General features: G+C 27.9%; 5 protein-coding genes across 5 annotated transcripts; 1 reads left to right on the top strand and 4 right to left on the bottom strand.

The window, feature by feature from the left end:
• Positions 1-247: 247 nt before the first annotated feature.
• Positions 248-3910, bottom strand: LOC105359090 (structural maintenance of chromosomes protein 1A-like). The gene is made up of 9 exons (XM_011495568.1): positions 3813-3910; positions 3107-3344; positions 2881-3032; positions 2108-2295; positions 1905-2002; positions 747-1268; positions 590-655; positions 443-517; positions 248-372 (listed from the first exon to the last, which is right to left on the bottom strand). Exons 2-9 carry the CDS (start codon positions 3329-3331, stop codon positions 274-276), a joined length of 1425 nt encoding a protein of 474 aa, XP_011493870.1. The 5' UTR covers positions 3332-3344; positions 3813-3910; the 3' UTR covers positions 248-273.
• Positions 3911-4196: 286 nt separating this feature from the next.
• LOC105368940 (zinc finger HIT domain-containing protein 3) lies at positions 4197-4936 on the top strand. Its single transcript, XM_011508127.1, has 2 exons — positions 4197-4424; positions 4557-4936. The coding sequence occupies exons 1-2, from the start codon at positions 4351-4353 to the stop codon at positions 4900-4902; spliced, it is 420 nt and encodes a 139-aa protein (XP_011506429.1). The 5' UTR covers positions 4197-4350; the 3' UTR covers positions 4903-4936.
• Positions 4937-4999: 63 nt separating this feature from the next.
• On the bottom strand, positions 5000-8305 carry LOC105368938 (beta-glucuronidase-like). The gene is made up of 10 exons (XM_011508125.1): positions 8142-8305; positions 7665-7763; positions 7394-7570; positions 7091-7323; positions 6745-7024; positions 6174-6448; positions 5835-6096; positions 5580-5768; positions 5301-5439; positions 5000-5222 (listed from the first exon to the last, which is right to left on the bottom strand). Exons 1-10 carry the CDS (start codon positions 8235-8237, stop codon positions 5053-5055), a joined length of 1920 nt encoding a protein of 639 aa, XP_011506427.1. The 5' UTR covers positions 8238-8305; the 3' UTR covers positions 5000-5052.
• A 455-nt stretch (positions 8306-8760) lies between these two features.
• Positions 8761-16287, bottom strand: LOC105359089 (beta-glucuronidase-like). The gene is made up of 11 exons (XM_011495567.1): positions 15885-16287; positions 14368-14472; positions 14128-14304; positions 13325-13557; positions 12961-13240; positions 11854-12128; positions 10132-10393; positions 9464-9652; positions 9153-9291; positions 8907-9054; positions 8761-8782 (listed from the first exon to the last, which is right to left on the bottom strand). The coding sequence occupies exons 1-11, from the start codon at positions 16011-16013 to the stop codon at positions 8761-8763; spliced, it is 1959 nt and encodes a 652-aa protein (XP_011493869.1). The 5' UTR covers positions 16014-16287.
• Positions 16288-16907: 620 nt separating this feature from the next.
• Positions 16908-26884, bottom strand: LOC105368939 (beta-glucuronidase-like). The gene is made up of 11 exons (XM_011508126.1): positions 26819-26884; positions 24225-24462; positions 22646-22744; positions 21786-21962; positions 21436-21668; positions 20373-20652; positions 19568-19842; positions 18820-19081; positions 17734-17922; positions 17477-17615; positions 16908-17102 (listed from the first exon to the last, which is right to left on the bottom strand). Exons 2-11 carry the CDS (start codon positions 24447-24449, stop codon positions 16933-16935), a joined length of 2049 nt encoding a protein of 682 aa, XP_011506428.1. The 5' UTR covers positions 24450-24462; positions 26819-26884; the 3' UTR covers positions 16908-16932.
• Positions 26885-27212: the final 328 nt, after the last annotated feature.

The raw sequence follows: 27212 nt of genomic DNA, 5'->3' as shown, positions 1-27212 counted from the left end.
GAATATATTTCTTATTAATTGTATCTTTTACATTAACAAGGTTATTCAATATTAGATTAATTTTGAGTAATTAAATTTTATTACGATTTATAGTTAAATTAATTTCATAGAGATTTTTTTTATGAGAATTTTGATCGTAGTATTTTCAAAATTACCAATTATTTCATTAAATTATAAGAATATATATATATATATATATATATATATATATATATATAGTTTAATTTTAAAAAGGATACTACGTAATTATAATTTGATAGTAGGATTTGTAAATTAATGTTTTTTGCTTCTTCCTTTAGCTCGTGGTGTGGCTTCTTTTTTTATTTTTGATTGTGAGAGATTCGAATGCCTAAAGAATTTTTTATTTTTTTCCTATAGTAAAAGTAATTTATTTCATTAAATATTATTACCTTATTTAAAAGATCAATAAATTAATACTTACCGAGGATTCTGTATAAACTGTGTTCGATTGCGTTAAACGAGTAAATTGTTCTTCAAGTGTCAGTGCATCAAGCTCCTACAAATATTTAAATACCACATTACTATTTATTTAAGTAATTTAAAATGTATATTATTTTATTATATATACCAGGTCATCATCTGCTAATGTTGGTGTACAGAGTTTTTTACGACTATTTTGTTTTTCTACATTTCTAATATCCTAATAATTAATAAACATTTTTATATTAATTTTTATTGAAATAATATAATATTAGCATAAATTTTATTGTTATATCGCCTATTACTTCCAAAACAAATAGATTTGGCAAATCGCGATGACTAATACTTGTTGAAAATGTAGAGTTTCCAGCTCTTTTTTCATTTTCTTTAATTTTACCGTCAATCTTTTTGTTCAATAAATTTATTTCTTCTTCAATCAATTTAATCTTTTCTTCAGATTCAGAAATACTATGTTCCAAATGATTTATTTTAATTTTATCTTCAATTATTTTTTCGTTATTTACTTTAATTTTACTATCATATTCTTTTTTCTTATCGTCACATTCTTTAGTAATATGAGCAATTGATTCTTGCTCTTTTTTTATTTCTGATTCTATTGTGCTATGTTTTATTTCTAGATCTTCAAAGTTTTTTAATTTATCTCGTAATTCACAAATTTTCTTCTGTAAAATATCAGTTGCTTGACTTTCTGTTTGCTTCACAGACGCTAATTCATCTTTAGTTGTTTTTAGCGTTTCTTGAAGTTTTTCTAATGTACCTCCATGTTCTTGTTCTTCTTGCATATGAATTTCATCTAAATTTTTACACTATAATGCAATAGTAAGTTAATTTAACAATAAGGAAATTTTTACAAAATCTACAAAAATTATATTATTAATACTTCATTTGATAGTACGTTGATTTGATTATCCATTTCCTCTATCTTCGTTTGAATTTTATGTGTATTGTCGCTTAAAAATAAAAGTATATTAACAATAAAAGTAATAAAAGTATTGAAAATAAATATATATTATAAAAAATAGCTTTTTACAATTATTACCTGATTGTTTTCAATTTAATTTCTAATTCAGAAGAATGTGTATTTAAATTTAAAATATCTGCCTTCTGAATATTATTTTCCTATAATAAAATATCATAATATTTTAACTAATATTAGATAAGTTAAATAATTTTAAATAATATCATACCAAAGCGGATAGTTTATCTAGAAAACACTTACGTTTTCCATTTCTTTAATTTCACAAATTAAATTATTTTTTTCCTTATCAGCGTTTTCTTTTGAAATCCTATTTCTTATTTCTAATTCATGTATTCTATGATAAATCATGAAAAATTTAACATTAAGAGCTTGCAAAAATTTTTAATATATTTTTAGAAACTCACTTTTTATCATATTCTTCAATTTTCTGTAATTGCTGTTCTTTATAAATTTTGAATGTTTTTATTTCTACTTCTAAATTACTAATTTCATTTTCATTTTTTGTACTTGCTTTCTCAAATTCCTCTATTTGTAAGTTTATTGAATTTAATTCAATACAAACTATTAATACAAATAAATGTATCGTATAAAATATAAAACGAATATTTAAAATATAATAAATTACGGTATTGTTTATTGGCGTATTATATTTAAAATTATGTTTACAATTTTCATCTGGTGTTATTCTATTAAGTTTTTCTTCTAACATCGTATTTTCATTTTGTTGCATTAAAATGACATTATCATAAGTATTCATTAATTGTTCAGAAAGATTTTCATGTATATTTAGAGTATTAAAAATATCTTCTATATTTTCATATAAGATTTTTTGATACTCGTATAATTCTTCTACGCTAATAAAACATATAGGTACACACATACACACATATATACATATATACATATATATATATATATATATATATATATATATATATATATATATATATATATATATATATATATATATATATATATATAAATGAATGTATATGAATTTTATGAGTTAATTCATGAAATAAACGTCATTAAATTGATAATTTTTCATTTACATTTTAATTTATATGCATTTCAAATTATATTCAATTAATATTTTCAATTGGTTATATTATTCTTTATAGTCGTTGTAAGTCTTAATGGAAGTATCCTAATTAATTAAATTTTGTCCGTACAATTATTTTACATTAGATAATTAAATATCAATGTTTAAATAATTGATGATTTACTGTTTTATTGAAATATTTTGTTTAAAAAAATATTCTACTTTTAAATTATTACTATAGATGCAAATTATGAAATAAATGAAAACTAATTGATAAAATATTCAACGATAAAATTATTTTTCTCAAATATGTTTATGGTAAATACTTGAACAACAAAAGAATTATAATTTGTTCTAGAAATTTTAAATTAATCGTTTATACTGATGCTATTATTACTTATCTCGTAGAACCTTATTTTCTTGCTCTTTAGTATAAATTATTTCACTTTGATTACACAACAGTTGATTTGCTTCTGTTAATTTGCATATGATAATGTCGGTCTTTTTTTTAGTGTCAGATATTTTAAATTTCAAATTTTTTATTGATTTCTGCAAAATGAAGTAATTTTAGATGTTATTATGAAACTGCAACAATTTCTTTATCCATTTTTTGTTTTACTAACTTTTAAAGAGATTTCTATATTTTTTATTTCTTCCACAAACTGCTGTCTAAGTTTCGCAACGTTATTCATTTTATTATCGATAGAACTTTCAGTAGAATATCCTGAAAGTTTTGTTACATTTTGAGGCGAAGAATTTATTATTGATTGATCTTGATTCCGAAATATTTTCTGAACTTTGCACGGAGAATTGAGACTCGGGGTATGTTTATTAGCATTGTTGTCCATAATTTAAAAATTCCTAATTTATTAAATTTTAAAATATACAATTCCATGTGATAAATCATTAAATTAAATATCCATATTACTTACATAAAAACAAAATTTAATAAAAAGATTGTATTAAGCCATTTTAAGAAAAAAGGTTTCTACGAAAATTTAAAAAATATACGAATATATTCATATATATATATATATATATATATATATATATATATATATATAATACAAATTTTTTAAATATATAAATTTCGAAAATAATCCACACTTGTATTTTAATTTATATTATTAAATTTTCATATTTATGCTTTTACTTCATTTAAATTCTTATTATTCAAAACTACGAGTGTCTATGAGAAACAATTTATACTAAAATTTTTTATAATAAAAATTGGATGATATTTCGTTTAATATGTAATATTTTTCAAACAATATAATATTTTACATGAAAAAATAAAAATTTATTTTGAAAAGTTTGAAGAATACTTACCGAATCGTGAAGCAATACTATTATTAACGGTAATTTACAGAATTGAACTTTTAATTTGAAAATTTAAACGAAAAGTATAAATACCGTTACGAATGCCGTTTTTTTATCTGATAGTTAATCACTATATAGATAATTATGATATTATTTATTTTCTTATACTTTAATGTAGCTTTAATTATTTTTATGTACAAATATAATTGTTAAACTTATTTTCACAAATGTTTGAATACTTTTAATAATTTATAAATACCAGAAACATCAATTATTGAGTTTATTTTAAAAATTTACCCACTACGTACAAAAAATTTGTGTATAAGACAAGTTTCTGTCTATTCTTGGTAATAAAATGGTACAGTATGTAGGATAGAAAGTACCCATGTATTGTACATTTATAATAAATTCCAAGAAACGTGTCCAAGCTGTTTAAGGTTAGAATTATCAGTCAGCGAGATTTATTCGATTTTTATTTGATTCTTAGAAAAAGTATCTATTTAGTCAAATAGAAAGGAAAATCGTATTTATAAATTGCTGCACAAGAATGAGTATTAAAATATGTTGCATATGTGAGTTTGAAAATGCTAAATATAAATGCCCCAAGTGTAAAAAATTTTAGTGAGTAATTCTTACTTTTAATATATTATATTATAATACTCATAAATTTGCATAAAAAATAGACTATTTTCAATATTTGAAATTTTACAAATTGACAAATGTAAGTGTGAAAATTTCTTTTTTTATTTTTAGCTGCTCAGTAGCGTGTTGCAGCAAACACAAGGAAAATTGCACTGGAAGTATTGAATCTAATAATTGTGATATAGAGAATAGTGATTCAACGGAGAAAACTAATGTTCCATATAGTTTTCCTACCGAAGATACAGTTCCTATTGAAAAACTTGAGCAGTTACGATATAGCAAGGATTTAAAAAATTATTTAAAAACTTCTCAAGTTCGTGATATTATAACAGAAGTTCTGAAAGATAACAATCCGACCAAAGCTATTGCGAATGCTATGACAGAACCTTTATTCGTAGAATTAGCGGATGCTTGTCTAAAAGTAGTTGAACCATCAGAAGAAGAGAGACCTTGCTGACAATTAGTAATTGAAAAATTATATATATATATATATATATTATATGGAGTATCCATTTTTATTGAAAATATATTTTATTAAAATTAAAATTGTTTTATATCAATTTGACATATTTTTTATAAAAATATGACTTCTTGTATCGTGTAAATTTTATAAAGCGTAATGCGAAGATATGTAATATTCAAGATCATTTGGAAGTTCAATTTTATCGTGTTCTGCACCCAAAGCGCAATATCTCTTTCGAATGTAATGAGCTATTAATTTTGGTTGTCTATCTCTTGTGAAGACACCTTTTTTATTACCTCCAACTCTTGTATAAGCTAGAAAATGTTTTGTAAAGTGAAATAAATAGATTTTATAAAAGTACTATATAGTCAAATTATAATCATAAGACGTACATTGAGCAGTTCTAAAATCTGCAAAATTCCATATAAATTCTCCAATGAAGAAACCTTGAGCTTTTAACTGATCAAAAGCCTTGAAGTGATTTGAAATCAGTTCGGCTTGATACTCTTCGGACCAAATGAATGCCGGTAACTAATTTACAATATATTTTTATATCTCAAGCAAATTATATTTAAACAAAGCACAGATTTATGCACAATTGAAATGATAAATAATTGTATAATTATATATTAATTTTTTTTAGCAAACCTCAAATATCTAGCAATACGTACTTCATGTAATCCTGGCAGAGTGTCTGCACCGTACTCTGATAATAATACTGGTTTTTTATACTTCTGATACCATGCTTGGGCTTCTGATACAATATGTTTCGTTATCGTATCCAATCGGCCTGGATTTAAATACCAAGCATTGTATCTATTGAAGCTTATCACATCAAGGTATTGCCCTATTTTATCCTCCTTACAAAAGCATAATAATATTTATATATACAAATATTTTTGCATAGATGCTAGCTTTAAACTTACTTGAGGAGACTGAGCAATGGCAACGGTTATTGGTCGAGTAGAATCGAGTATCCTTGTATAATAAACTATTTCCTTAAAATATGATGTAGTATCACGATATTGGACTCTTGGCTCGTTAGCAACAGACCACATAACAACAGATGGTCGATTTTTATCTCGTCTAATTAATTCTAATATTGATCTTTTGTGTTTTTTGAGCAAACTTGAAGAATAATGTTCAGTGTCTACGGAAGGACATTCACCAATGACGAGAAATCCAAGTCTTTGCAAAAAATTTTGTTTTGTTAATTCTGGTAGTAATATAAATTAAGTTTTTGAAATTATCGATATGCTACATACTTATCAGCCAGATCTAAAACTTCATCGCTATAAGGATAATGACTGGTTCGATAGGCGTTTGCTCCGATCCACTTTAATAACTCGTAATCTCGAGCTACGGTTACTAAATCTAAACCTCGCCCTCTAATTATTGAATCTTCATGTCTACCAAAGCCACGAAAGTAAATTGGTTTATTATTAATTAAAAATGATGTACTGGTCCACTTTATGCTGCGAATGCCTATAGGAAGTCTATAAATATCTGTTTTAGAATTATTTGGTACTGATAGTGTGACCTAAAAGATTTATCTTTAATATACTATTTAATATTTATACTCTTTGTCTATTATATTTAAATAACTAAGGGCAAAACTAATTTCATTATTTAGCAAAAGCATAAATAAAATAAAATTTATTTAATACATATCCAATGCTGAATACTAAAATCAAATTACTTTGTACCAACTCATTGATTGGATTAAACTTTTCCAAAGTAGATATTTTTGAAATAATGCATATAATTTAATTTTGTACAACACTAGTAAAAATTAAATTTTTATATAATAATGGTTTTTGTAGTAAATAATATTACTTCTAATGTATAAAGATACCCAGGATTTTCACTCATATACCGAGGCCACCATAGCTTTGGAGATTTAACTTGTAAAGTGCCTTGAACGCCCAAATGTGAATCTTTAAAAGAGTATTCATTGTCACCATCAAGAAGATTTACCGCACACACTGAAGTATCTGTTTCTTCTAAACCTACTATTTCAATATTATAATGAACGATGCCAATATCATCAACAAGTTCTGTAGTAACACTTATATCTTCGATAAATATTTGGGGTTTAGTATGTAATAAAACAGGCCTACAATATTCAAATTAAAGAGAAATAAATTTATATTAATAATGTCGATAAGTTTAAATATTGTACCTATGGATTCCAGCATAATTAAAAAAGTCAAAGTTATACGTTTGTAATTTAGCCATTCTATTATTGGAACCTAAATCAACGATTTTACCCTGAGGTATAGAAGTATTAAAGAGGGTATTGTCTACAGATACCGTAAGACGATTTTTTCCACCTAATATAAGATACGATGTAACTTCTGCCTCAAAGGGTAGATGTCCTATTTCATGATTTATGACCAAATCACTATTTAACCACTAAATTAAAATAATTGCTTATGAACTTTTTTTTGTGAAAGACAATAACATCGAAAGACATAAAACATACTACTTCTGCTAGATAATTGACAGATCCAAATCTTAAAAAAATTCTTTCATTTCGCCAAGATGTAGGTGCAAAGAATGTTTTCTCGTACCAAACTGGGCCTACGTGATCTCGAAGATCATTTGATGTTGTAATATCATTATACGATGAAGGTACTGGCATTTGCAAAACATTTTTGTGCTGAAAGTAAGGTAATTGTTTTTTTGTTTGTTTTTTGTATGCTTATTTATAGTGTAATATAAATATATTTAATAGAAAAATATGATTAAAATACCTTTGATAAACTGTCGGTGTACCATTGTTCTCTATGACCTTTCTGAACATCTTCTAACGGTGGTACAACAAAGTCCCATAAACCATCAAGTGATTTAACCTAAAAAAAAATTAACAATTCTTTTATATTATTTTAGATAAACATAAAATAAACATATATAAATAAATATATATATATATATATATATATATATATATATATATATATATATACATAAATCCACTTCTTATTATTTTGATAATATCATTATATTAATTTTATTATGTAATTATTATTATTTCATTTGAACTTAGACAAGGATATATAGCCAGTTATTAATTTAATAATTTGAATTAAAAATAAGAAATTATAATAAATATTTTCGACGTTTGCCATTATTACTTGTAATGTACTTGCAATGAAGATATGGTTTTAACCTCAAGACAGACAAGTAGTTCAATTTTGCTAAACAATATTTGAAATGTAAATAATCAATACCTCGCGATATTCACTTTCTCTTGGATAAAGTAAGCCTTGATATTTTATTCCCAAAGCACAATCATCTTTTACATTTCCAAAATATTTTCCAAACATTTTTCACTTCCTATATCAACTTTTTATATAATTTCACAGCTGGAATAGAACGACTCGCTCAGGATATACGAAACTGACATATATTTTTTTCTTCTATTTGATTGTTAAATTGACGGATTGCAATAAATTTAATATTCTGTATAGCATATGGTGCGAAAAATAAAAATTAAATTAATAATTTTGTCATATCATGCATATTGAAGTTTCCCGCGTTACTTTTTTCATAACGAAATTACATACTGTAATTTATAATTAAAGTAATGCTTACGTTACGATTACGAAAAAATGTAATAAAACATTGGTTTTTTTTTTCTATTGAATTTTATTAATTCTTAGGCTTTAACATTTTATTATAAATATTTACAATACAGGGTAATATTAAAAAAATTCTCTTCTTATTACAGTAGTTTTCTTGGAATAATTTTTTAAAAGTGTTTTTATTAGAAATGTTAGCATACAGTACCTACAAATAATTAAATATCCTTTCAAATATATTCTACAGTAACGAAATTTTACAGTATTATCATTGAGCTTGTTGAATTTGACTTTAAATAATTGTTTAACATGTGATTATATTTCATAAAATCTATCTAACTTATACATTTTAATCTTCATATTTATAAAATTCAGTCCTCTTCTATAATTCTTATTTATAATCTATATTAAGAAATATAATTTTTAATGCAATCATATAATTTTGCATTGTTCAGCTCAATATTTAGAGAATTATATCTCTTTCTTACGAAGTGCGAAACCATTTTTGGCTGTCTATCTCGTGTAAAAATTCCTTTTTTATTGCCACCAACTCGTATGTAAGCTAAACAATAAATTTAACAGCAAAGATATTTTTATTGTAAATTATATTATTATTCTTGAATTATTCTTGGAAAGGAATTTTGTTTTTTTTTTGCCTACTTTGTGCAGTCTTAAAATCTGCAAAGTTCCATATAAATTCTCCAATGAAAAAGCCTTGAGCTTTTAACTGATCAAATGCTTCGAAATGTTTTGACATTATTTCCACTTGATATTCTTCACTCCAAATGTACTCCGGTAACTAGAATGTAAAATATACATTTTCTATTTAATAAGAGGGAGTAGTAATTTATTATTAATTTGAAAAATTAATTGCAAAAAGAAATTAATAAATCTCTAACGTGATAGATGAATTTTTTTACACTTGTTTTCCCCCCTCAAAAATAGGTAATTTTTATTGTTGTGTTAATTACCTCGTGCAGTCCAGTTATAGAGTCGGCACCATATTCAGATATCAAAACTGGTTTCTTGTATTTAATATGCCAGTTTTGTGCTTCCGATACAATTTTCTTCGTTATCATATCTATTCTGCCTGGATTTGAATACCAAGCATTGTACCTATTGAAGCTTATGATGTCCAAGTATTTGCCTGCATTATCTTCCTTTTATCATATTACAATAGAAATTGCAACGTATTTATTATTATGTATTTATAAAAAAATTTTATTTTGGAAATAAAGCCGTGTGTATAGTAACTTAAAATTTATATCGATATCGCTTAAAATGAAAACTCATAATATAATTTACAACGTTTAACCAGTAAGATAATTTCATTAGTCTCTTAGGAAAAGCCAAGATACATTGACCAATACATTGGGCAAGCATGGGCTTAAAATTTAATTATATAAGTATAAGTTATAATTTGCACACAACATTATCTTACATAAAATTTATAAAGTAAATGGCCACGTGACTATTTGCATAAAGTCAAGATAATAATTATCTTCTTGTTTGGGACAGTTGAATAATCGAAGCTCGAACTTTAATGTGACTTAATGTCGCGTACGGAATAATGAATAACACGCATATAATACACAAAGCTATTTGCCAAAGATAATTTAATATAAACGGCGCTGCCTACGTCGCAGGGGGTCGCGATGGACATTGTAATTGGACGGCTCTTATCAAGCTGTTTAGTGTGATGGACTACTCGTTTGAAATAATCGTCAGCCCCGTAATGAGACGTTCTTGGCTCGTTGGCTATGGACCACATGATGACCGAGGGCCGATTTTTGTCTCGTCTGATGAGTTCCGATAGCGATTCTTTGTGTTTTTTCAATAGCGCCGGTGAATAATTTTCCGCGTCGACGGAGGGGCACTCGTCGATTACGAGAAATCCGAGCCTTAAAATAAATGAGATTGCTTAGGCTTTGCTTCATTGGCACTTAATGTCATTTATCAATTGGATCGCGGTACTATTGTCTTCTTAATATTGCATTCGAATCTTTTCATTGGAAAATCTTTTGCCATTCGTTACTGGTGTTTAGGCGGTATGCGTTGCCAAAAGCTTTATTGTTTACAAAATTCTTTTTAAATTGTGTTTGCTTAATTGTGAAGGAAGAATTTTATAACAAATTTAAGAGGACTGTGTCAGTCAAATATTATGTGAACCATAACTTTCAAAATTTAATAATTTTTACATTCTTCTTTAAGCTACATTATGACTTTCGATAAAAGAAGTTACATGATTAAATCAATCTTTAGATATGTTTAATAGATCTTTAGATATATAAATAATAGTATAGGCTAAAATATATACGATATGAAGATTATTTTTCTTGACACTGAGCGAATATTTTTAATAAATTAACGGTATAAATAATCATAATAAAATAGTATTAATAATATAATAATAAAAGGTAAAAAAAGTAATACATCGAAACAATAAAGGAATGGATTATATTCTCTAATATTGAGAGTATTCGACAATTTTTGGAAACTCCTTGTGTGTTTATTGAAATGCAGTTCTTGTTAAAGAAGAGAAATTTTACACAAATTAGCGATCTGCCATCCCGGGAAAACGTTATCAAATATCAGCTAAGTATGATCAATGCCAAACGACTGTAATGAACAACAAGGCAACTGACTTACTTTACAGCCTTTCGCCACTACACACCAAACAGTTTATAACCATTTCATCCGGATTGAGATAGGAGCTATAAATTAGAAATTACCAAGGAAAGAAGCTTAGCCATTATCAAACGATTATGAATAAGTCAAGAGCACAAGACTTATTAATCTACGTGCGGTCGAAGTAATATCGAAAAGTGAATAATCGACCATAGAACATTCGATCTAACGCGCGTTCTTCTCTAATTTTTGAATTTATATGATTTATGTAGTAGAATAAATTTTGAAATTTATAGTTTCGATTAATAATATTTCATTGAACAATGAAGCAAATAAAGTAAAAGTTTTCATTTAATAAAGTTGATATGTCAACAAGTACGTGTTAACAACATTATAAATCAACATTACCATTCAGAACAGATATTCTTGAATCATAAATTTTGATTTTTTATAAAATAGAAACGACAATAGTACCATTTTTATAAAAATAATATATATATATATATATATATATATATATATATAAATGAGTATATATGGCATACTAATATATGAGTATACTAATTTTAAATCTGTTTATTTTTTATATAAATTATTCGATGAGTGTCTGGTAATCATAACTTTCAACAATTTTTTACCCACAATTAAATCGTTACGATGTAAACGTTACGTTTACATGATATTATATCAAAGATTTTACTTACATTTTCTTTATGTATAGCGGCATTCTTACCTGTCGGCGACATCGAGGACCTCGTCACTGTACGGATAATGACTGGTCCTGTATGCGTTTGCTCCAACCCACTTTAATAATTCGTGATCTCTGGCTACAGTTACCAAATCCAATCCACGCCCTCTTATCGCAGAGTCCTCGTGCCTTCCAAATCCACGAAAATAAATTGGCTTTTCATTAATTAATAAGGAAGTTTCGGTCCACTTTAAACTTCGAATGCCTATAGGGAGTCTATAAACATCGCACTCGGATGTATTTATTACACGAAGTATTACCTAAGAATTATTACAAAAATGTCTTGTTAATTTATTCATTTTTGCATATTTCAAATTACAAGAAAAATATTAAAAAAAAAAAAAAAAAAAAGAGTTGATTTAAATTGCAACAATCTATATGATTAGAAAATTTATAAGCGAGGCAAATATCAAAATGACAAATTATAATAAAGTGTTCATAGTTTATAATAGATATAAGAACATTTAATTGTTAATTAATTATAATTATTCAATAATATTATTGCTTGACATCGGAAATTTGTAAAAGTTAAACGTGGTAATATATAAAAGTTTCGACCGCCAAATTTTTTGTTGCTACTTCTCATGAATTATATTTTCCCCACTTGTTAATTACATTTATTTTATCAATACATCTATTATATATATTATATCAATATTGTATTATGTAATATTTATTAGTAATTATAATGAAAAAAAATTTCTTATCGAGTGTGTTTTATATTTGTTATTTATTTATATTATTTGTATTGGTGTGTGAATGTGTTTTTATTTCATAACACTTAAACATTTTCGAATCGTTTGAAAAATAATGTTATGTCGTTATGAAATATTTATATTGTATAATCCGTAAACAATAGTTTAATTATTATAAAAGCATTCAATTGAATACGTTTAATCGAACGATAAATAATACATGTTATTAAAATTTATTTCATACGAATTATTATAATTACTACAAATTTAATATTTTCACAGGCCAATTGTATCGATCGATCATTTTATCTTAAAATGGTACAAATATATTCAAAAAAAAAAAAAAAAAAAAAAAAAAACAAACAAACAAACAAAAACATAAACAAAAAAACATTACCTCTAATGTGTACAAATAACCGGGATTGTCACTCATTGTACGAGGCCACCATAAATTTGGTAAGGCAACTTCAAGTACTCCTTCTGTACCAATCAGCGACTCGTTAACCACATATTGATTATCAGCATTAATGACATTAATATCACACAAACAGGCGTTGCTGTTTTTTATTCCATTCGCCTCAATTTTGTATCTGATTATTCCGATACCATTGACTATTTCCGTTTTTACAGTAATATCATCGATAAATACTTTTGGTTTCGAGTGCAATAGCACTGATCTGTGATGCAAAAATTAAGCGTACAATGAGAAATCGATGATTGTGCGTTATAAGATGGATAATTGGATTTGGAGTGAAATCTACCTGTGAATACCAGCATAGTTAAAGAAATCGAATGTATATGTCTGTATTCTGATTGTTCCATTATCAGAGAGCAGATCTACAATTTTTCCTTGAGGTACGCTATTTTGAAGGAGAATATTATCAACGCTAAGGGTAACGCGATTTTTTCCACCAAATGTAACACACGAAGTGATTTCAGCTTCAAAAGGCAAGTGACCCATTTCATGACTCATGAGAAATTTACCGTTCAACCACTGATTCGGGAAAAAATGAAATCTTCAATATCAATGGTGAAATTACAAATTTAAAAGGCATTCAATTTATAGGGATTTTAAAATATTGTTTTCTATTTAATTTTAAATATACATTACAATTCGATAATAATTTTCTTTCCATTGATATTTGGATGGTAGTATTAGTACTTAAAATAGATCATACCTAAAGGTACGAAAGATTCTAGGCCAATATAAAGTAATATGAATATAGAAATATAAATAATAGAATGCATTGGAAACATTTATTTTAACGGCACTTGTAAAGCAAACCTAATTATCGTAATATATATAGTCATTATCCTTATTAATTTGTCTTATCATTAATAAATTTGATATATTAATCGACCAATTTGTTGCTTATTATCAATGCTTATAATATGGCTTGTCTATAAATGAAATACAATTTCATCTTTAATTTAAAATCTTTAAATAATAAAAGACTTGAAAAGGCCATAAGAAAGCAGTGAATATGGAAACAACATTGACAATCTTAAATTATATATTTGATATAAATATTTCAACACAAAGTAAGGTCATGATAGTACTAACGACTTGTGCAAGATAGTTGACGGATCCGAATCTGAGGAAAACTCTTTTATGCTTCCACGAGCTCGGCACGAAAAAAGTCTTCTCATACCAAACCGGGCCCACGTGATCTCGCAAATTGCTCGAAACTGTAATATCATTATAGGACGAGGGCACTGGCATCTGCATTACCTTTCCCGCCTAACAAATATTTTCCTATTTTTATATATCACATAGAAAATTCACAGAATTCGCTCACTTAGCTTTTACCTTAGACAGATTTTCGGCGTACCATGATTGGATGTGACCTCGTTGCACATCGTTGATCGGTGGCACCAAAAAGTCCCAAAATCCATCGAGAGATTTGACCTAGTCGAGGCGAAGGAAAAAAGATCACTCGCATATACGATGTCGGGATGTCGTGAGATTTATTAAAAATGTTAAATAAAAATTTTTATTTATATCAAATCGGAGCATCTTGCCGAATAATGAAACGAAAAAAAAAAAATATATATATATATATATATATATATATATATATACATATATAGTTAAAAAAAATCTTAATAACATAACAGAATGAGATTTTCAAAAGACGTTTTAATTGATTTTATAAAATCAATAAAATGCTCTTTTTCGCTCAAAAAGTATCTATCTATAGACATACACATACACGCGCTTATACGTATGTATGCGTGTACGTATACGTATAGAAATATTATTAATTCATTTTCTTTAATGTGCAAAGAGAAATAGTAAGCGTACGTGAAAATATGTGCAGACATTTGCCAATAGATATTCATATTACACGATTACACTTGCGAAAGAGATAGTCATTGTTATCTGCCCGCCCAATTCTAGTTTATTATGTATTATGGTTGTTAATCGGATTATTGTTAAATTTTAATTTATAGCTTACTATTCGATTCTACTCGCTAGTAAAGGAAGATTTATAGTAATCGCCTCGTTATTATTGTCGTCCAAAGAATTCGAACTACAAAGTGTTTAAAGCACGAAATAACAAATGTACTGCCCGCGCGTACTTTTCTCGTTTCTGAAGAATTATTGAATTAATGTCGATTTTTAATTGGCTCCAATCGACAGTGCATTAAAGTGACAAAGCATTAAATTTATGAAAATTTTTGACAAAATTATTAATGTAAATCTTAATTGTATTAAATTAATTCTTCTTTGATCGATGTTATCAGCTTTGCAAACATATCCACTATCATCCGTATATGAAATATGAAAAATAAGCCATATTTTTATATAAATTTTTGTTAAATTTGAGAATTTCTATTTAACAAAAGTACGATAACTTTAAATAGTATAACGCCAAAAACCTTTTTTTTTTTTTTTGTTTGTTGTTGTTTGTTTTTGTAATTTAATTTAATTAATTTTTTATTTATTTATTGTTTAATAAATAAGCATATAAAATACAATTATTTGCATATAAATTTATACGTATATGAGGCATTTAAAATTTCAAGCGTAAAATATAATGATTATTGTGTTAAATAATAGTGTATTTAAATGTCCGAACAAAAGTATAAATCTTTGAGCAGCATTGCGCCTGTACGTTCAATGTAATTACAAAATTTTTGTTCGAATTTCAAGTATTATTACATATTACGAAGATTTATTGTCAGATAACGTGTGTTATTCCGATCATTAAATTGCAAAAATAATAATTCCTGATGTGGAAGGTCTCTTACCGATCAAGAGCTTCTGAGGACTTGTCTTTAAAAGTTTGTATTATAAAAACTTGTAATTACTCTTACCTCGCGCGTTTCACTTTCTCGTGGAAATAAGAGACCCGGGAGTGGCGTAAGCAGCAAATCGTCCTTCGCAAGGCCCGCAATCTCAAGGAATAGTCCGAAAATATTGACTAACGACTCAAAGCCAAACATGCTGTCAGCACTTGCGTCCACGTGCGTATTATTCACATTGGCATCGGCCTAAAGCACATTAAGGGATACTCGACCTAAATTCATTTTGAATTTCAGCGCCATCTCGATCTTCCCGTTGCGTTAGTGTCACCAATTGCACTGCTGGGCGATATAAGTATTCGTGCCTCTGTATGTGTATTACAAGGATGGACGAATTCCAAAATTAATAATACGATAATAGAAATGAAAGGCGCCTCTCGACTGAAATAATGCTAATTTTCATAAATATTAGGACTTGGTATGATTAGAAAGTGGCTGGAGTTATAGGATTATCAATGATTAAAGATTATTAATGCTGACATATATAGAAGGAAATATGTATATTTTCTTACATGAACAATTATCGAGTTAAGCAAAAGTGAGATTTTTCTTTTTCTTTTTGCAACTGACGTTATCTATAATTGTTTATTTGAGTATGAAAGGAACTTGCAATAAATATGTGTAGACGTAGCCGATAAATTAGAAGCTCTTGTTTCGAAAATCGCTTAATCGTTGGAAAAATAAAATAACAAAAACAACCATAAAATATGTACACGTTTGTTTAAGAAGAATTATTAAATAATTGTTAAAAATTTATAAAGTTACTCGTCAGGTATGTTTATGAATTTACAGACCTTAAACAAAAAAAAAAGAAGAAAACTGTATGTTATGGACGTGTTTACGAATTGTATAGGATAAGTCGATTAACTTATGCTCATATAATGTCGATCGTAATTTTACATTTCAGTAACAAAATTCAAAGCAAAGATATTTTAGGTTTTGCATGTAAATGGTTAAAGTATCTAAAAGAATGTTCTCGATTAAATATTAAATTGAGTAAATCTTGATATACGTATGTATAGATATATATATATATTTTTTTTTATTAAAAAAAATTGTATTAGACATAGTATGAAGATACATAATTTTCGAGATCTTTAGGTACGCAGGTTTCACCATCTTGCTCGGCGTTCAAAGCGTGATATCTTTTTCGTACGTGATGAGCTACCATTTTTGGCTGCCTATCACGCGTGAAAATTCCTTTTTTGTTACCTCCGACTCTCGTGTAGGCTGCCAAATAATTATTAACAATTATAAAATAATCATTTATTAGTGAAATGTGACATTAAGCATAATATCAATGCTATAATGATTATATGACAAGCGTAATAAATAATAATGTAGCGATGAGAAGAGTACGATAAATTCATTTGTCTTCAAGCCGAGAATAAAAATATCAGCCAATTAGATTGAATTTACGTTATTTGACTATTTAAAAATAAAAAAAAAAAAATAAAAAATAAAAAAAATAAATTAATTTAAAAAGACTAAGAGTATTCGCTATATACATAAAAATAATTCGTACGTATTTGTTGATTGGCATTATTATAATACAATACATAAGCGTTACACCTTAATGTTTAATGTTCAATAAGTCAACGTACTTTGTGCAGTTCTAAAGTCGGCAAAGTTCCAAATAAATTCACCGATAAAGAAACCTTGGATGCGTAATTTATCAAAAGCTTCGAAGTGCTTCGACATTGTTTCCATTTGATATTCTTCGCTCCAAACGTATTCCGGCAGCTACAAATTAATACGAATGTTTACATACTTGGCCAATTCGATTATTCGATAATCATGAGCTCTTTTCGCCATCCAGACTATAGTCTTAGACACGTAATTACGAAACATTGTGATGTACCTCGTGTAATCCAGGCATGGTGTCGGCTCCGTACTCGGACATTAATACTGGTTTATTGTACTTATAATGCCACGCTTGAGCTTCTGATATAACGCGATTAGTTATCATATCTATTCTGCCCGTATTTGAATACCAAGCGTTGTATCGATTGAAACTTATGACGTCTAAGTATTGGCCCGCTTTGTCCTCCTGTGCGTATATTGACAGTTTTAAAAAAGAAAGGGCATTCTCATTGCCTTAATAAGCTATCCGTTATTGTCATTAGGATCCATCTCGATTAAGGCAATTTAAATTTAATTTTCGCACGATCTTTTTAACAAGTAATTTACACATAATTTTGCATTTTTTTTTTTTTTTTTTTTTTTTTTTTTTTTTTTTTTCAATAGAACAAGAAGACGAAACAGTTTATTAATTTAAAAGATAATTGTCGATTGAGGTTTGAAATAAATTTTATACTCGGAATTTACGTTTTGTATAAAATTAAAATATATCGATAAGTATTTCTTATGAATTTTTCGAGTCAATCGAGCTTCGGTTGATAAAGTTTTAAGGTCGAGGATGGAATAGTAATCTTTTAAATAAAAATAATTTTTATATTGTTCTAATACTCATAAAACTTTTTAAAATTTTCATTATTATAAAGAATTTATATCAAAATATAATTTAATTAAATCATTGACATACGTTTAACCCAGTGACTTATAAAATTGTCATTATAATTAAGAAATTTGAAATTTGTCTTTTTTCCCCATGAAGTACATAATAAGCATTTAGTTTGTGGGACTTTATCCGTATACGACGTGCATTATAATTTCTGTAGCATTTATTGATGATCGAATATTTTAAAGCTTTATTAGACAAATTTTGAGAGCGTAAAAAACTAATAGAATTAATTGTAATCGAAGAGAGAGAGAGAGAGAGAGAGAGAGAAAGCGCATTTATATCGTCGTGTGTATGCATCTAATCATAATTTTGACGTTAACAAAATTTACACACTTTATTAATAATAAATAACTATGAAGTATAACCGAAAGTTCGTGATTGACAGGATGCAACGTGACGAATTGGTGAAACAATTGATCTTACCATGACACCGCGCGCAAGCGCAATTGTAATTGGCCTCGTAGGATCGAGAGTCTTTGTGTGATGTGCCACTTGTTTAAAATATAATCCGGCTTCGGGCAGCTGAGTTCTCGGCTCATTCGCAATGGACCACATTACGACGGAAGGCCGATTCTTATCACGTCGAATCAGCTCGGAAAGCGATTGCTTGTGTCTTTTTAGCAAAGTTGGCGAAAAGTTCTCCGTGTCTACCGAAGGACATTCATTGACGATGAGAAATCCTAATCTTGAAATAAAGTTCTAAGCTCATTACACGAGTTAACCTCCCGACTTTTGTTTAATTCGAGTTATGTATGCAACGGTTGCTTGACTCCTTATTTTTTATGCCACATTTTTACATTTGAAAAACATCGTTTTAGGCCCGCAAACTTCAATATCTACTTTATTACAATATTAGGTTTTAAAGGCAAATTCTTTTCATTTATGACACATTATACTTTAGGTAGCAATAGCGCCAAAGTAAAATGTACTGAATTAATAAATTATTTGCACTTAATAATTATTATATGATAAGATATAGGTAAATGTAATGTCGAGCCTATAAATATAAATGAATTAACTGGTAAGGTAACTGATGTTAAGCGATAGTCATTTCATCCACTTTAATTGATTATGAATAATGTTTGAATTCTGACTTGTTTGAGAGTAAATTTGAGAGCATTAACCACTGCATACTTTACTCGTTTACAACGTCAAGCATAACTTGGTGTACCTGTCGGCGACATCGAGGACCTCGTCACTGTACGGATAGTGACTGGTCCTGTATGCGTTTGCTCCAACCCACTTTAATAATTCGTGATCTCTGGCTACAGTTACCAAATCCAATCCACGCCCTCTTATCGCAGAGTCCTCGTGCCTTCCAAATCCACGAAAATAAATTGGCTTTTCATTAATTAATAAGGACTTATTGGTCCATCTTAAAGATCTTATACCAATCGGAAGTCTATAAATGTCTAGTTCCGTCGCATTTGGCACAATAACCGTTACCTGCGAATGCATTATTTAATACAATTTGGAATACAATTTTCTATTCAAAGACATGTTGTTATTAACTATTGAATGATAAATGTTATTGCAATAAATTTAATTTGATTAAAATGAAAGGAAAGGATTTTTTTAAGTTTGCCAACCTATTTACTATAATTTTGAGTATTAAAATCGAAACAAATAGTACTGTTCAAAATATATTGATATTCATAATAAATTATTGAAATGTATAAATAACATTGCGTTTACATTTACTGTTTACGATTAATAGAATATTGCATTGATTTATAAAAAAAAAAAAAAAAAATCGTTATATTAATAAAAATATCATAAATGTATTTGATCAAATTCACCCGAGATTAGCACAATCGATTTTTTCTTACATTCTAATAACTTAATAAATTGGAAGTTTAGAATTTTGATTTTCTAAAGCGTTGGTTTAACAAAGCTGTTGTTCCACGCTCTTCTCAAATGATAAATAATAGGAAGTTGGCTATTATTTTCTTAAAGCTTAAATCTTAAAAGCATACCTCCAACGTGTACATGTAACCAGGATTACTATCCATCGAACGAGGCCACCATAGATGAGGTGAAGCCACTTTTAAAATTCCCTGAGTTCCGGTACTTGGTTCATCAATGCTATATTGATCATCAGCATCGAGAAGATTTACTTGACAGAATGGAGTTTCATTTTCGTTTAAGCCTCCTATTTCAATGGCATACTTAATAATGCTTTTATCATTTATCACTTCTATATTGATATTGATATCTTCTACAAAAACTCTTGGCTTTGTATGCAGTAATACTGATCTACGAAGCGAAAATAGTAATTATCTATTAACGATTATTAAAAATATTAAGTCAATCAAGTATTAAAGAGCATTCCCTCGGGCGTTCATATATTCTATATAATAATGATTTATTTAAAAAAGAAATGTAAAGTGAATTAAATCTATTTTACTTTTCTTTTCTTCTCTCCGCTCTTTATGTTATACACACACACACACACACACACACACACACACACACACATATACATAATTTCTAAATATGTCAATTGTTTTTCTTCTTCTTTTTTTCTTCCCATATATAATGGTATCCATAATAATAAATTAGGAAAATATTAAATTACGTATCATTCTTTCGTAATTGATAACTTTGTATACTTTAGTATATATTTAAGATAAACATCAAATCTTAATTTGCAAAAAAAACGACGATATAAAGAATTAAGTAATCGCTTATAAATTGTTTTCGAAATGTATTTGAAAATTCGACAAACCAACAATTATCGTTAAACTGTAATGATGATTGTAAAAGTAAACGTACGTACGATTATTAAATAGAAAATATTGATAAGCTTCCAGCAAAGAAATGGAGTTAGTTAGTGGATTAGTTTCTTTGTCAATTTAATGTCTTGAACTTTACATTGATTTTATGAATTTGTCTATCCATATACAAAACAAATAATTTCTTTCGAGGATGCCAACGTATTATGAGTACAATATCATTAGTCACAACAATCTAAAGTTTGCACATTGTAGCTTTATGCGTTAAATTCAATAAGATATAACAGAACAATGCTAACGTTACCTGTGGATTCCAGCGTAATTGAAAAAGTCGAAAGTATACGTTTGTACTCTAACAGTGCCATTATCAGCTTCGGTATCAACAATTTTACCTTGTGGTATACTCGTCTGAATAAGGGTATTATCAACGGCCACGGTAATCCAATTCCTTTCGCCAAATATAGCTGTCGATGTTATTTCAGCCTCGAAGGGTAAGTGACCCATTTCATGGTTCATTAGCAGATGACTGTTTAGCCACTAAAGCGATTAAAGTAAAATACAATGAGCACCGACAGTCCTGCGTTTATCATGTTTTATATTTTCTATGAAAATTCTTCGTCGACGACTAAGTATAATAAGTCGTAGGATACTTACAACTTGGGCAAAATAATTAACCGATCCGAATCTTAGGAAAACCCGCTTCTGCTTCCAGGATGCAGGAATAAAAAATGATTTTTCATACCATACCGGACCTACGTGATCGCGAAGAGCTCTCGAGGTTGTGATGTCATTGTAAGACGAAGGTACTGGCATTTGCATTACCGTAGCTACCTAATCAATTATAATTAACAATTAATTGTTAAAGGTTTTATACAATTTTCATGCATTTTTTTCATTTAGATAGGGAATATGTTAAAATTACTATAATGTTTTAACCATTATGTCTTACTCATATACACATAACCCTTACGACGCTATTTATATTAAATATGTCTCGTGCATGACAATTTTCTTTTACTACGAGTATTTGTCAATATTCCCAACGACTTTGTTACGTTTCCATAATGAGATAAGCAAATTTTAGAATGACTCAATTAAAATTTTTATCAAAAAGCGTTATCTATTATTCCTTGAAGCGTTTTAAAATTATTTTAAAATTATGATATTTTTAAATGTTATCTTGCAAATGCACATTAAATATGTTGAAAAAAAAAAAATTTATTTACCATCCATGCTTATTTTATAAGTTATCCGTTTTATTTTACTACCTGCAATTTATATAACGCATTCTAACATACTTTGTCGATGTTCTTTCACATTGTATACGGAAATATGTCTTACCGTTTATAAGAAATAATTCGAATAATCAATGCCCAATAAAATTAAATTCATGATAAAATTATTCGCGCAAACAAACGCACACATGTATATATACTAATATCTGTATACGTGAGATAAACTTTTTTCAGTACATTTATTTACAATGTAATGGTTCATAAAAAGTTTAAAATTACTTTTGATAGGCTACTAGAAAACCATCCTTCTCTATGACCTTTTTGAAGGTCATTAGTTGGTGGTACAGTAAAATCCCAGAATCCATCGAGCGATTTAACCTAGAATGTAAAGGGCATATTTACTTTTATTATTTATGTTTATTCTTACGTAATAGAATTTGGAAAAAGAAAATAAAATGTCATAGCATATCTCTTAGAAATTATTCTATCTACTCTGTAATATAAGAACTTGCTTAACTCGGAATCTCAATATTTTACAAATATATTATAAGTACTTTATGAAATATTATATTAAAATATATAAGATATCGTTGATTAATATAGTTATTATTTTTATAAAGTAATCGAAGGCAACTAATGAAAAGCATTTTCTCTCTCTCTCTCTCTCTCTCTCTCTCTCTCTCTCTCTCTTTTCATCGGTCATTAAAACGCGACATTTTAATATTATATAAAAATACATTTTTAATTTGTAATATTTAAACATTCAACGGGAAAAATGAATATTTAGTATATTGTAGTTTGTATTGAAATTAGCGCTGTATAAATAGAAAATGAGACGTTTAAAAATAGATTTAACATTGCCATTAAAATAATGCGTAAACTAAAACTTTACGAGCTATTTTATTAATTAGAAATAATTAACAAAAAAGAAAAAAAGAAAAAAAACAATATATTTTCTTATTAAATTGTAGATTTTTAAATCATAAAAATAATATCATACATTCATTATATTAAATGGAATCGATGATAATATAAGGATTGAATCGAATCATATAGCAACAATATGGTTTTTCATTTATATGGTTAAACATAAAATTAATTTAAATTTAATGGAGATTTTAAAAGGATATTATTTCGAAGAGACGTTGTAATCTAACTGACATTTTCTCTCCAATAAACGAAAAAATATAAAAATTTTGTTATATATATATATATATATATATATATATATATATATATATATAGTTAGAAACGCAAGAGTAAATAATGCCAACGTTATTAAGTTGAGTGACCATTAAAATTTAATTATAATGATTATAATTTTTAATAAAAATTAAAATTTTTATTTTAAATTGTTTTATTTAAAATTTTCGACGACAAAGCATTGATTTCCGATGAATTTGAATAGCAATAAAAATATTGTTGCAATGATCGAATGCAAAGATGAGAGTGAAAAGTAATAAAAAAAAAAAAAAAACGGGACTCAGGGGCTAAGAGAGGAATATTAACTTTTGTACAGAATTTTGCCACAAACTTGCCAAGACGATGCAATCAATTGGTTTATTACATTTATTACACACGCGTCAATTTATCAATAACAAACGATATATTTTGCATCGACTCGTTACTTCCCTCACGAATCGCGCTCATTTAAACGAATAGTTATCCCAAGTAGATATTACGTACTGTTTTCGTCATTGGATTGATGTGCAAAAGAATGCAGGTATGCATAATGCACAGTACGCACTCGCTAATGCCACTGGGCATCATCGCAGCTCATAAACATTATAAGCAGTAAATAAATTAATAGAGAACTCGGCGCGAATGACTATTCGCACAGCCGCTCGTTTATTATTACCTCGCGTGATTCGCTCTCTCTGGGATAGAGCAAACCGGGAAGCGCCGGTATCGGTAGCTCCTCGCTCGGCAATTCCTGGCTGTGGCTCGAGGTGCTCGGGCTAGCCCCGGTCGTAGACGAACTGGCCACATCCTCGATTCGAACGATTTCCGAAGCCATCACCTCGACCTCGGCGCCCATTGTGAGCGCTGCTCCTGCGACCGCCAACAAAAAGTGCAGCCACATTCCGCTAGTTTTCCTATAATCCGACCGAGAACTTATCCACTAATTTCTGCCTTCTACTCTGTGTTTTTGTCATTAACTTCTTCTTTCTAGTTTCGTAATCTCATTTGTTTTTCTCCTCATACCCAAGAGGCCTATACTCTCTGGAATCTCGACAAACATTCTCTTTCTCTCCCTCATAGATTGTACAATTGTACTATTTGCATTCTTTTAGTTCTATCGGCATTTAACGAATTTGTAAATAATATATCAATAAGGAAGCACTAATAATGTAAAACTATTCGTTTGCAATTCGTGTCTTTGTCGTGTCTTTTTCACTTTGTTTCTTTTTTTTTTCTTTTTTTTTTCTTTTTTTTTTTCCAATAATTTTCTTATGTATAATAATAATTCATTGTTACACATTTATTAGTGCTTCCTTCTTGATATATTATTTTACCTGGTGCATAAATATTGCGATGTTTTTATAGTTTGCGTTTAAAATCTCTCCTCCGGCTATTTTGTATTGAATGCAACATAAACAATCAGAAGCCTTCGTACTGCAGTATCACCGTGAATTTTCATTACGTACTTGAAATCTTTATACGTTTCATGGCAAACCAAAACTTTCATAAATTATAGTTTTTATTAATATGCTATTGTACGATAATAAAATCAATGAACTAAGGATAATTTATCGATTCGTATCGAATCGCTTTCGACTAACGTAATTTTTAGCGCAGATAATGCAGTTATAAGCTGTAAATGTATAGAGAAAAGCCCACTTTAATACCATAGATCTTACACTCTTGAAATGCAAATTTAAATCCACCATTAATTTTGTAAATAATATGAATATATCATTAACATTTATTTCAATGGAATTTTACGAATTTTAATTAGCAATGAATTAACGTGCAATATAATTTTTATCAGCGATTCTGTTTTATTACTATCGATTAAACGACGATTCCCTCTCGATATACAGTCGAATATAATTTAATGAAAAGCGTATAAACCATGGAAGTATAAGATGTTTTATCAATTTTATCTATACAATAATAGCGATGAGAGTCAACAATTATCAGCATGACTTACGTGCACTATACTCTATTTGGTAATCAAGATTAATTTCCAAATTATCATATCTCACAGCTTGATCAACTAGTCAATAAGAATTCTGTCAGAAAGATCGATGACTTTGCCATGCACGAGATATACGTGAAATTATAATTTGAGTATTCAATGAAATAATCATTCGAGAATTGAACTACAATTATTATTAATACTACTATTATTATTGCAATTGTCTTATACACGTTTAATTATTAATTAAGAATCGAAAGCTACCACAAGTTATTGCAAATAGGAGAAACATTAAATAGTCGCGATAAAAATTATAAATTTATTTCAACATAAACGTCAAGCATTACATAGCAAATAAGCCTTAATTTTATTCATTCTTGTTATCATTCATTCTTCTTCATGCTAATACTTTAAAGTGCACTCACAGCATTCGTTAAATGATATATAATAATAATAATAATAATAATAATAATCATAATAATAATGATAATAATAATAATCATAATAATAATGATAATAAGAACAACAACAACAACAACAACAATAATAGTTACAATATAAATAGTAATGGTAGCAGTAATAGTTATAATAGTTACGGTAATAGTCATGTGATATTAGTGGCAACAGTCATAATAATAATAATAATAATAATAATAATAATAATAATAATAATAATAATAATAATAATAATAATAATAATAATAATAATAATAATAATAATAATAACAACAACAACAGCAGCAGCAGCAGCAGTAGCAGCAGCAGTAATAGCAGCAACAGCAGCAGCAGCAGCAGCAGCAGCAGCAGCAATAGCAGTAGTAGCAACAACAACATCAACAATAGAAATGATGTAAGTGTAACGATGCTACACGAATTATTTCATCGTGATTAAATATAATATAATAAATCATTAAATCCGATGGCTCGCCATTGAAAACAGTGCAATAATAGAGGAGCAGGAGGGTCACTGACCGTCGAGGTAGACAATCGATAGAGCACGTGTATATACATATAATCACAACTTCCTTTACGGTCGAATATCGTCAAACTTTTCTCGAATTATTCCTTACTACTGTATGAGTGATAAATTGCATAAAATTTAACCTATACGACCCTTCATTTTTTTTTTTCTAACGCTATCAATATCTAATAATCCCACGTCTACTTATTAAAACTACAATGTTGTACTTAAATGTCCAAGCACTTACCTTAATATCTCTAACTTTACGATAAGATTAGAAAGCTCATAATAGATGGGAAAAATATAATGTCCTTTTATCGTAATATATTGGAATAATAATAAAACTTACGAAAATCCAGCAAGTGAGAAAAAGCGGAGCAGCCGCGTGTCCGTCTTAACCGATGGCTCGCGTGAAACTGTGCAGGGCGCCGAGTTACGTGAAGATTAAAACTTGCCAGCGATAACGATCTCAAGTTCCTCTTTTTTTCCCCCCCATTTTTCTATAAATGAGTCGAACATTCGATCGACTATAAAGACAAAGACTATTAGAAATAAGATATTCACAACAGAGATCAATAAATAATAAAAGTATTGATTGAGGAGGAGAGAAACGTCGCTCGTGGTAAAATTAATAGTTAATAAGGACGTAGATGATTAATAAAACAAGATAAATAATAAAATAATTATTGTTATTTAATGACGAGGATTAAAGTCGTGGTAAAGAAAAAAATAATAATTCAAAT

The sequence above is a fragment of the Ceratosolen solmsi genome, unplaced genomic scaffold (assembly GCF_000503995.2).
Source record: "Ceratosolen solmsi marchali unplaced genomic scaffold, CerSol_1.0 scaffold1, whole genome shotgun sequence".
Lineage (NCBI taxonomy): Eukaryota > Metazoa > Arthropoda > Insecta > Hymenoptera > Agaonidae > Ceratosolen > Ceratosolen solmsi.
This window is presented reverse-complemented; position numbering and strand designations above follow the sequence as displayed.

What these genes read in the sequence shown, in the direction of transcription:
- LOC105368938 (XM_011508125.1), bottom strand. Translation starts at nt 8,237, where the DNA reads ATGTTTGGAAAATATTTTGGAAATGTAAAAGATGATTGTGCTTTGGGA. An exon ending in GGTATCTTTATACATTAGAA is followed by an intron (nt 6,449 to 6,744) that starts GTAATATTATTT and finishes TAAATCTTTTAG; the next exon opens with GTCACACTATCAGTACCAAA. An exon ending in CTCTGCCAGGATTACATGAA is followed by an intron (nt 5,440 to 5,579) that starts GTACGTATTGCT and finishes ATTGTAAATTAG; the next exon opens with TTACCGGCATTCATTTGGTC.
- LOC105359090 (XM_011495568.1), bottom strand. Translation starts at nt 3,331, where the DNA reads ATGGACAACAATGCTAATAAACATACCCCGAGTCTCAATTCTCCGTGC. An exon ending in CAAATCTATTTGTTTTGGAA is followed by an intron (nt 656 to 746) that starts GTAATAGGCGAT and finishes TATTAGGATATT; the next exon opens with AGAAATGTAGAAAAACAAAA. An exon ending in CAGTTTATACAGAATCCTCG is followed by an intron (nt 373 to 442) that starts GTAAGTATTAAT and finishes CTTTTACTATAG; the next exon opens with GAAAAAAATAAAAAATTCTT.
- LOC105359089 (XM_011495567.1), bottom strand. Translation starts at nt 16,013, where the DNA reads ATGTTTGGCTTTGAGTCGTTAGTCAATATTTTCGGACTATTCCTTGAG. An exon ending in GTTATTTGTACACATTAGAG is followed by an intron (nt 12,129 to 12,960) that starts GTAATGTTTTTT and finishes AATAATTCTTAG; the next exon opens with GTAATACTTCGTGTAATAAA. An exon ending in AGATTTTAAGACTGCACAAA is followed by an intron (nt 9,055 to 9,152) that starts GTAGGCAAAAAA and finishes TTTATTGTTTAG; the next exon opens with CTTACATACGAGTTGGTGGC.
- LOC105368939 (XM_011508126.1), bottom strand. Translation starts at nt 24,449, where the DNA reads ATGTGGCTGCACTTTTTGTTGGCGGTCGCAGGAGCAGCGCTCACAATG. An exon ending in TTTCTAGTAGCCTATCAAAA is followed by an intron (nt 21,963 to 22,645) that starts GTAATTTTAAAC and finishes ATAATTGATTAG; the next exon opens with GTAGCTACGGTAATGCAAAT. An exon ending in CGCTTGCGCGCGGTGTCATG is followed by an intron (nt 17,923 to 18,819) that starts GTAAGATCAATT and finishes ATATACGCACAG; the next exon opens with GAGGACAAAGCGGGCCAATA.
- LOC105368940 (XM_011508127.1), top strand. Translation starts at nt 4,351, where the DNA reads ATGAGTATTAAAATATGTTGCATATGTGAGTTTGAAAATGCTAAATAT. An exon ending in CCCAAGTGTAAAAAATTTTA is followed by an intron (nt 4,425 to 4,556) that starts GTGAGTAATTCT and finishes TTTTATTTTTAG; the next exon opens with CTGCTCAGTAGCGTGTTGCA.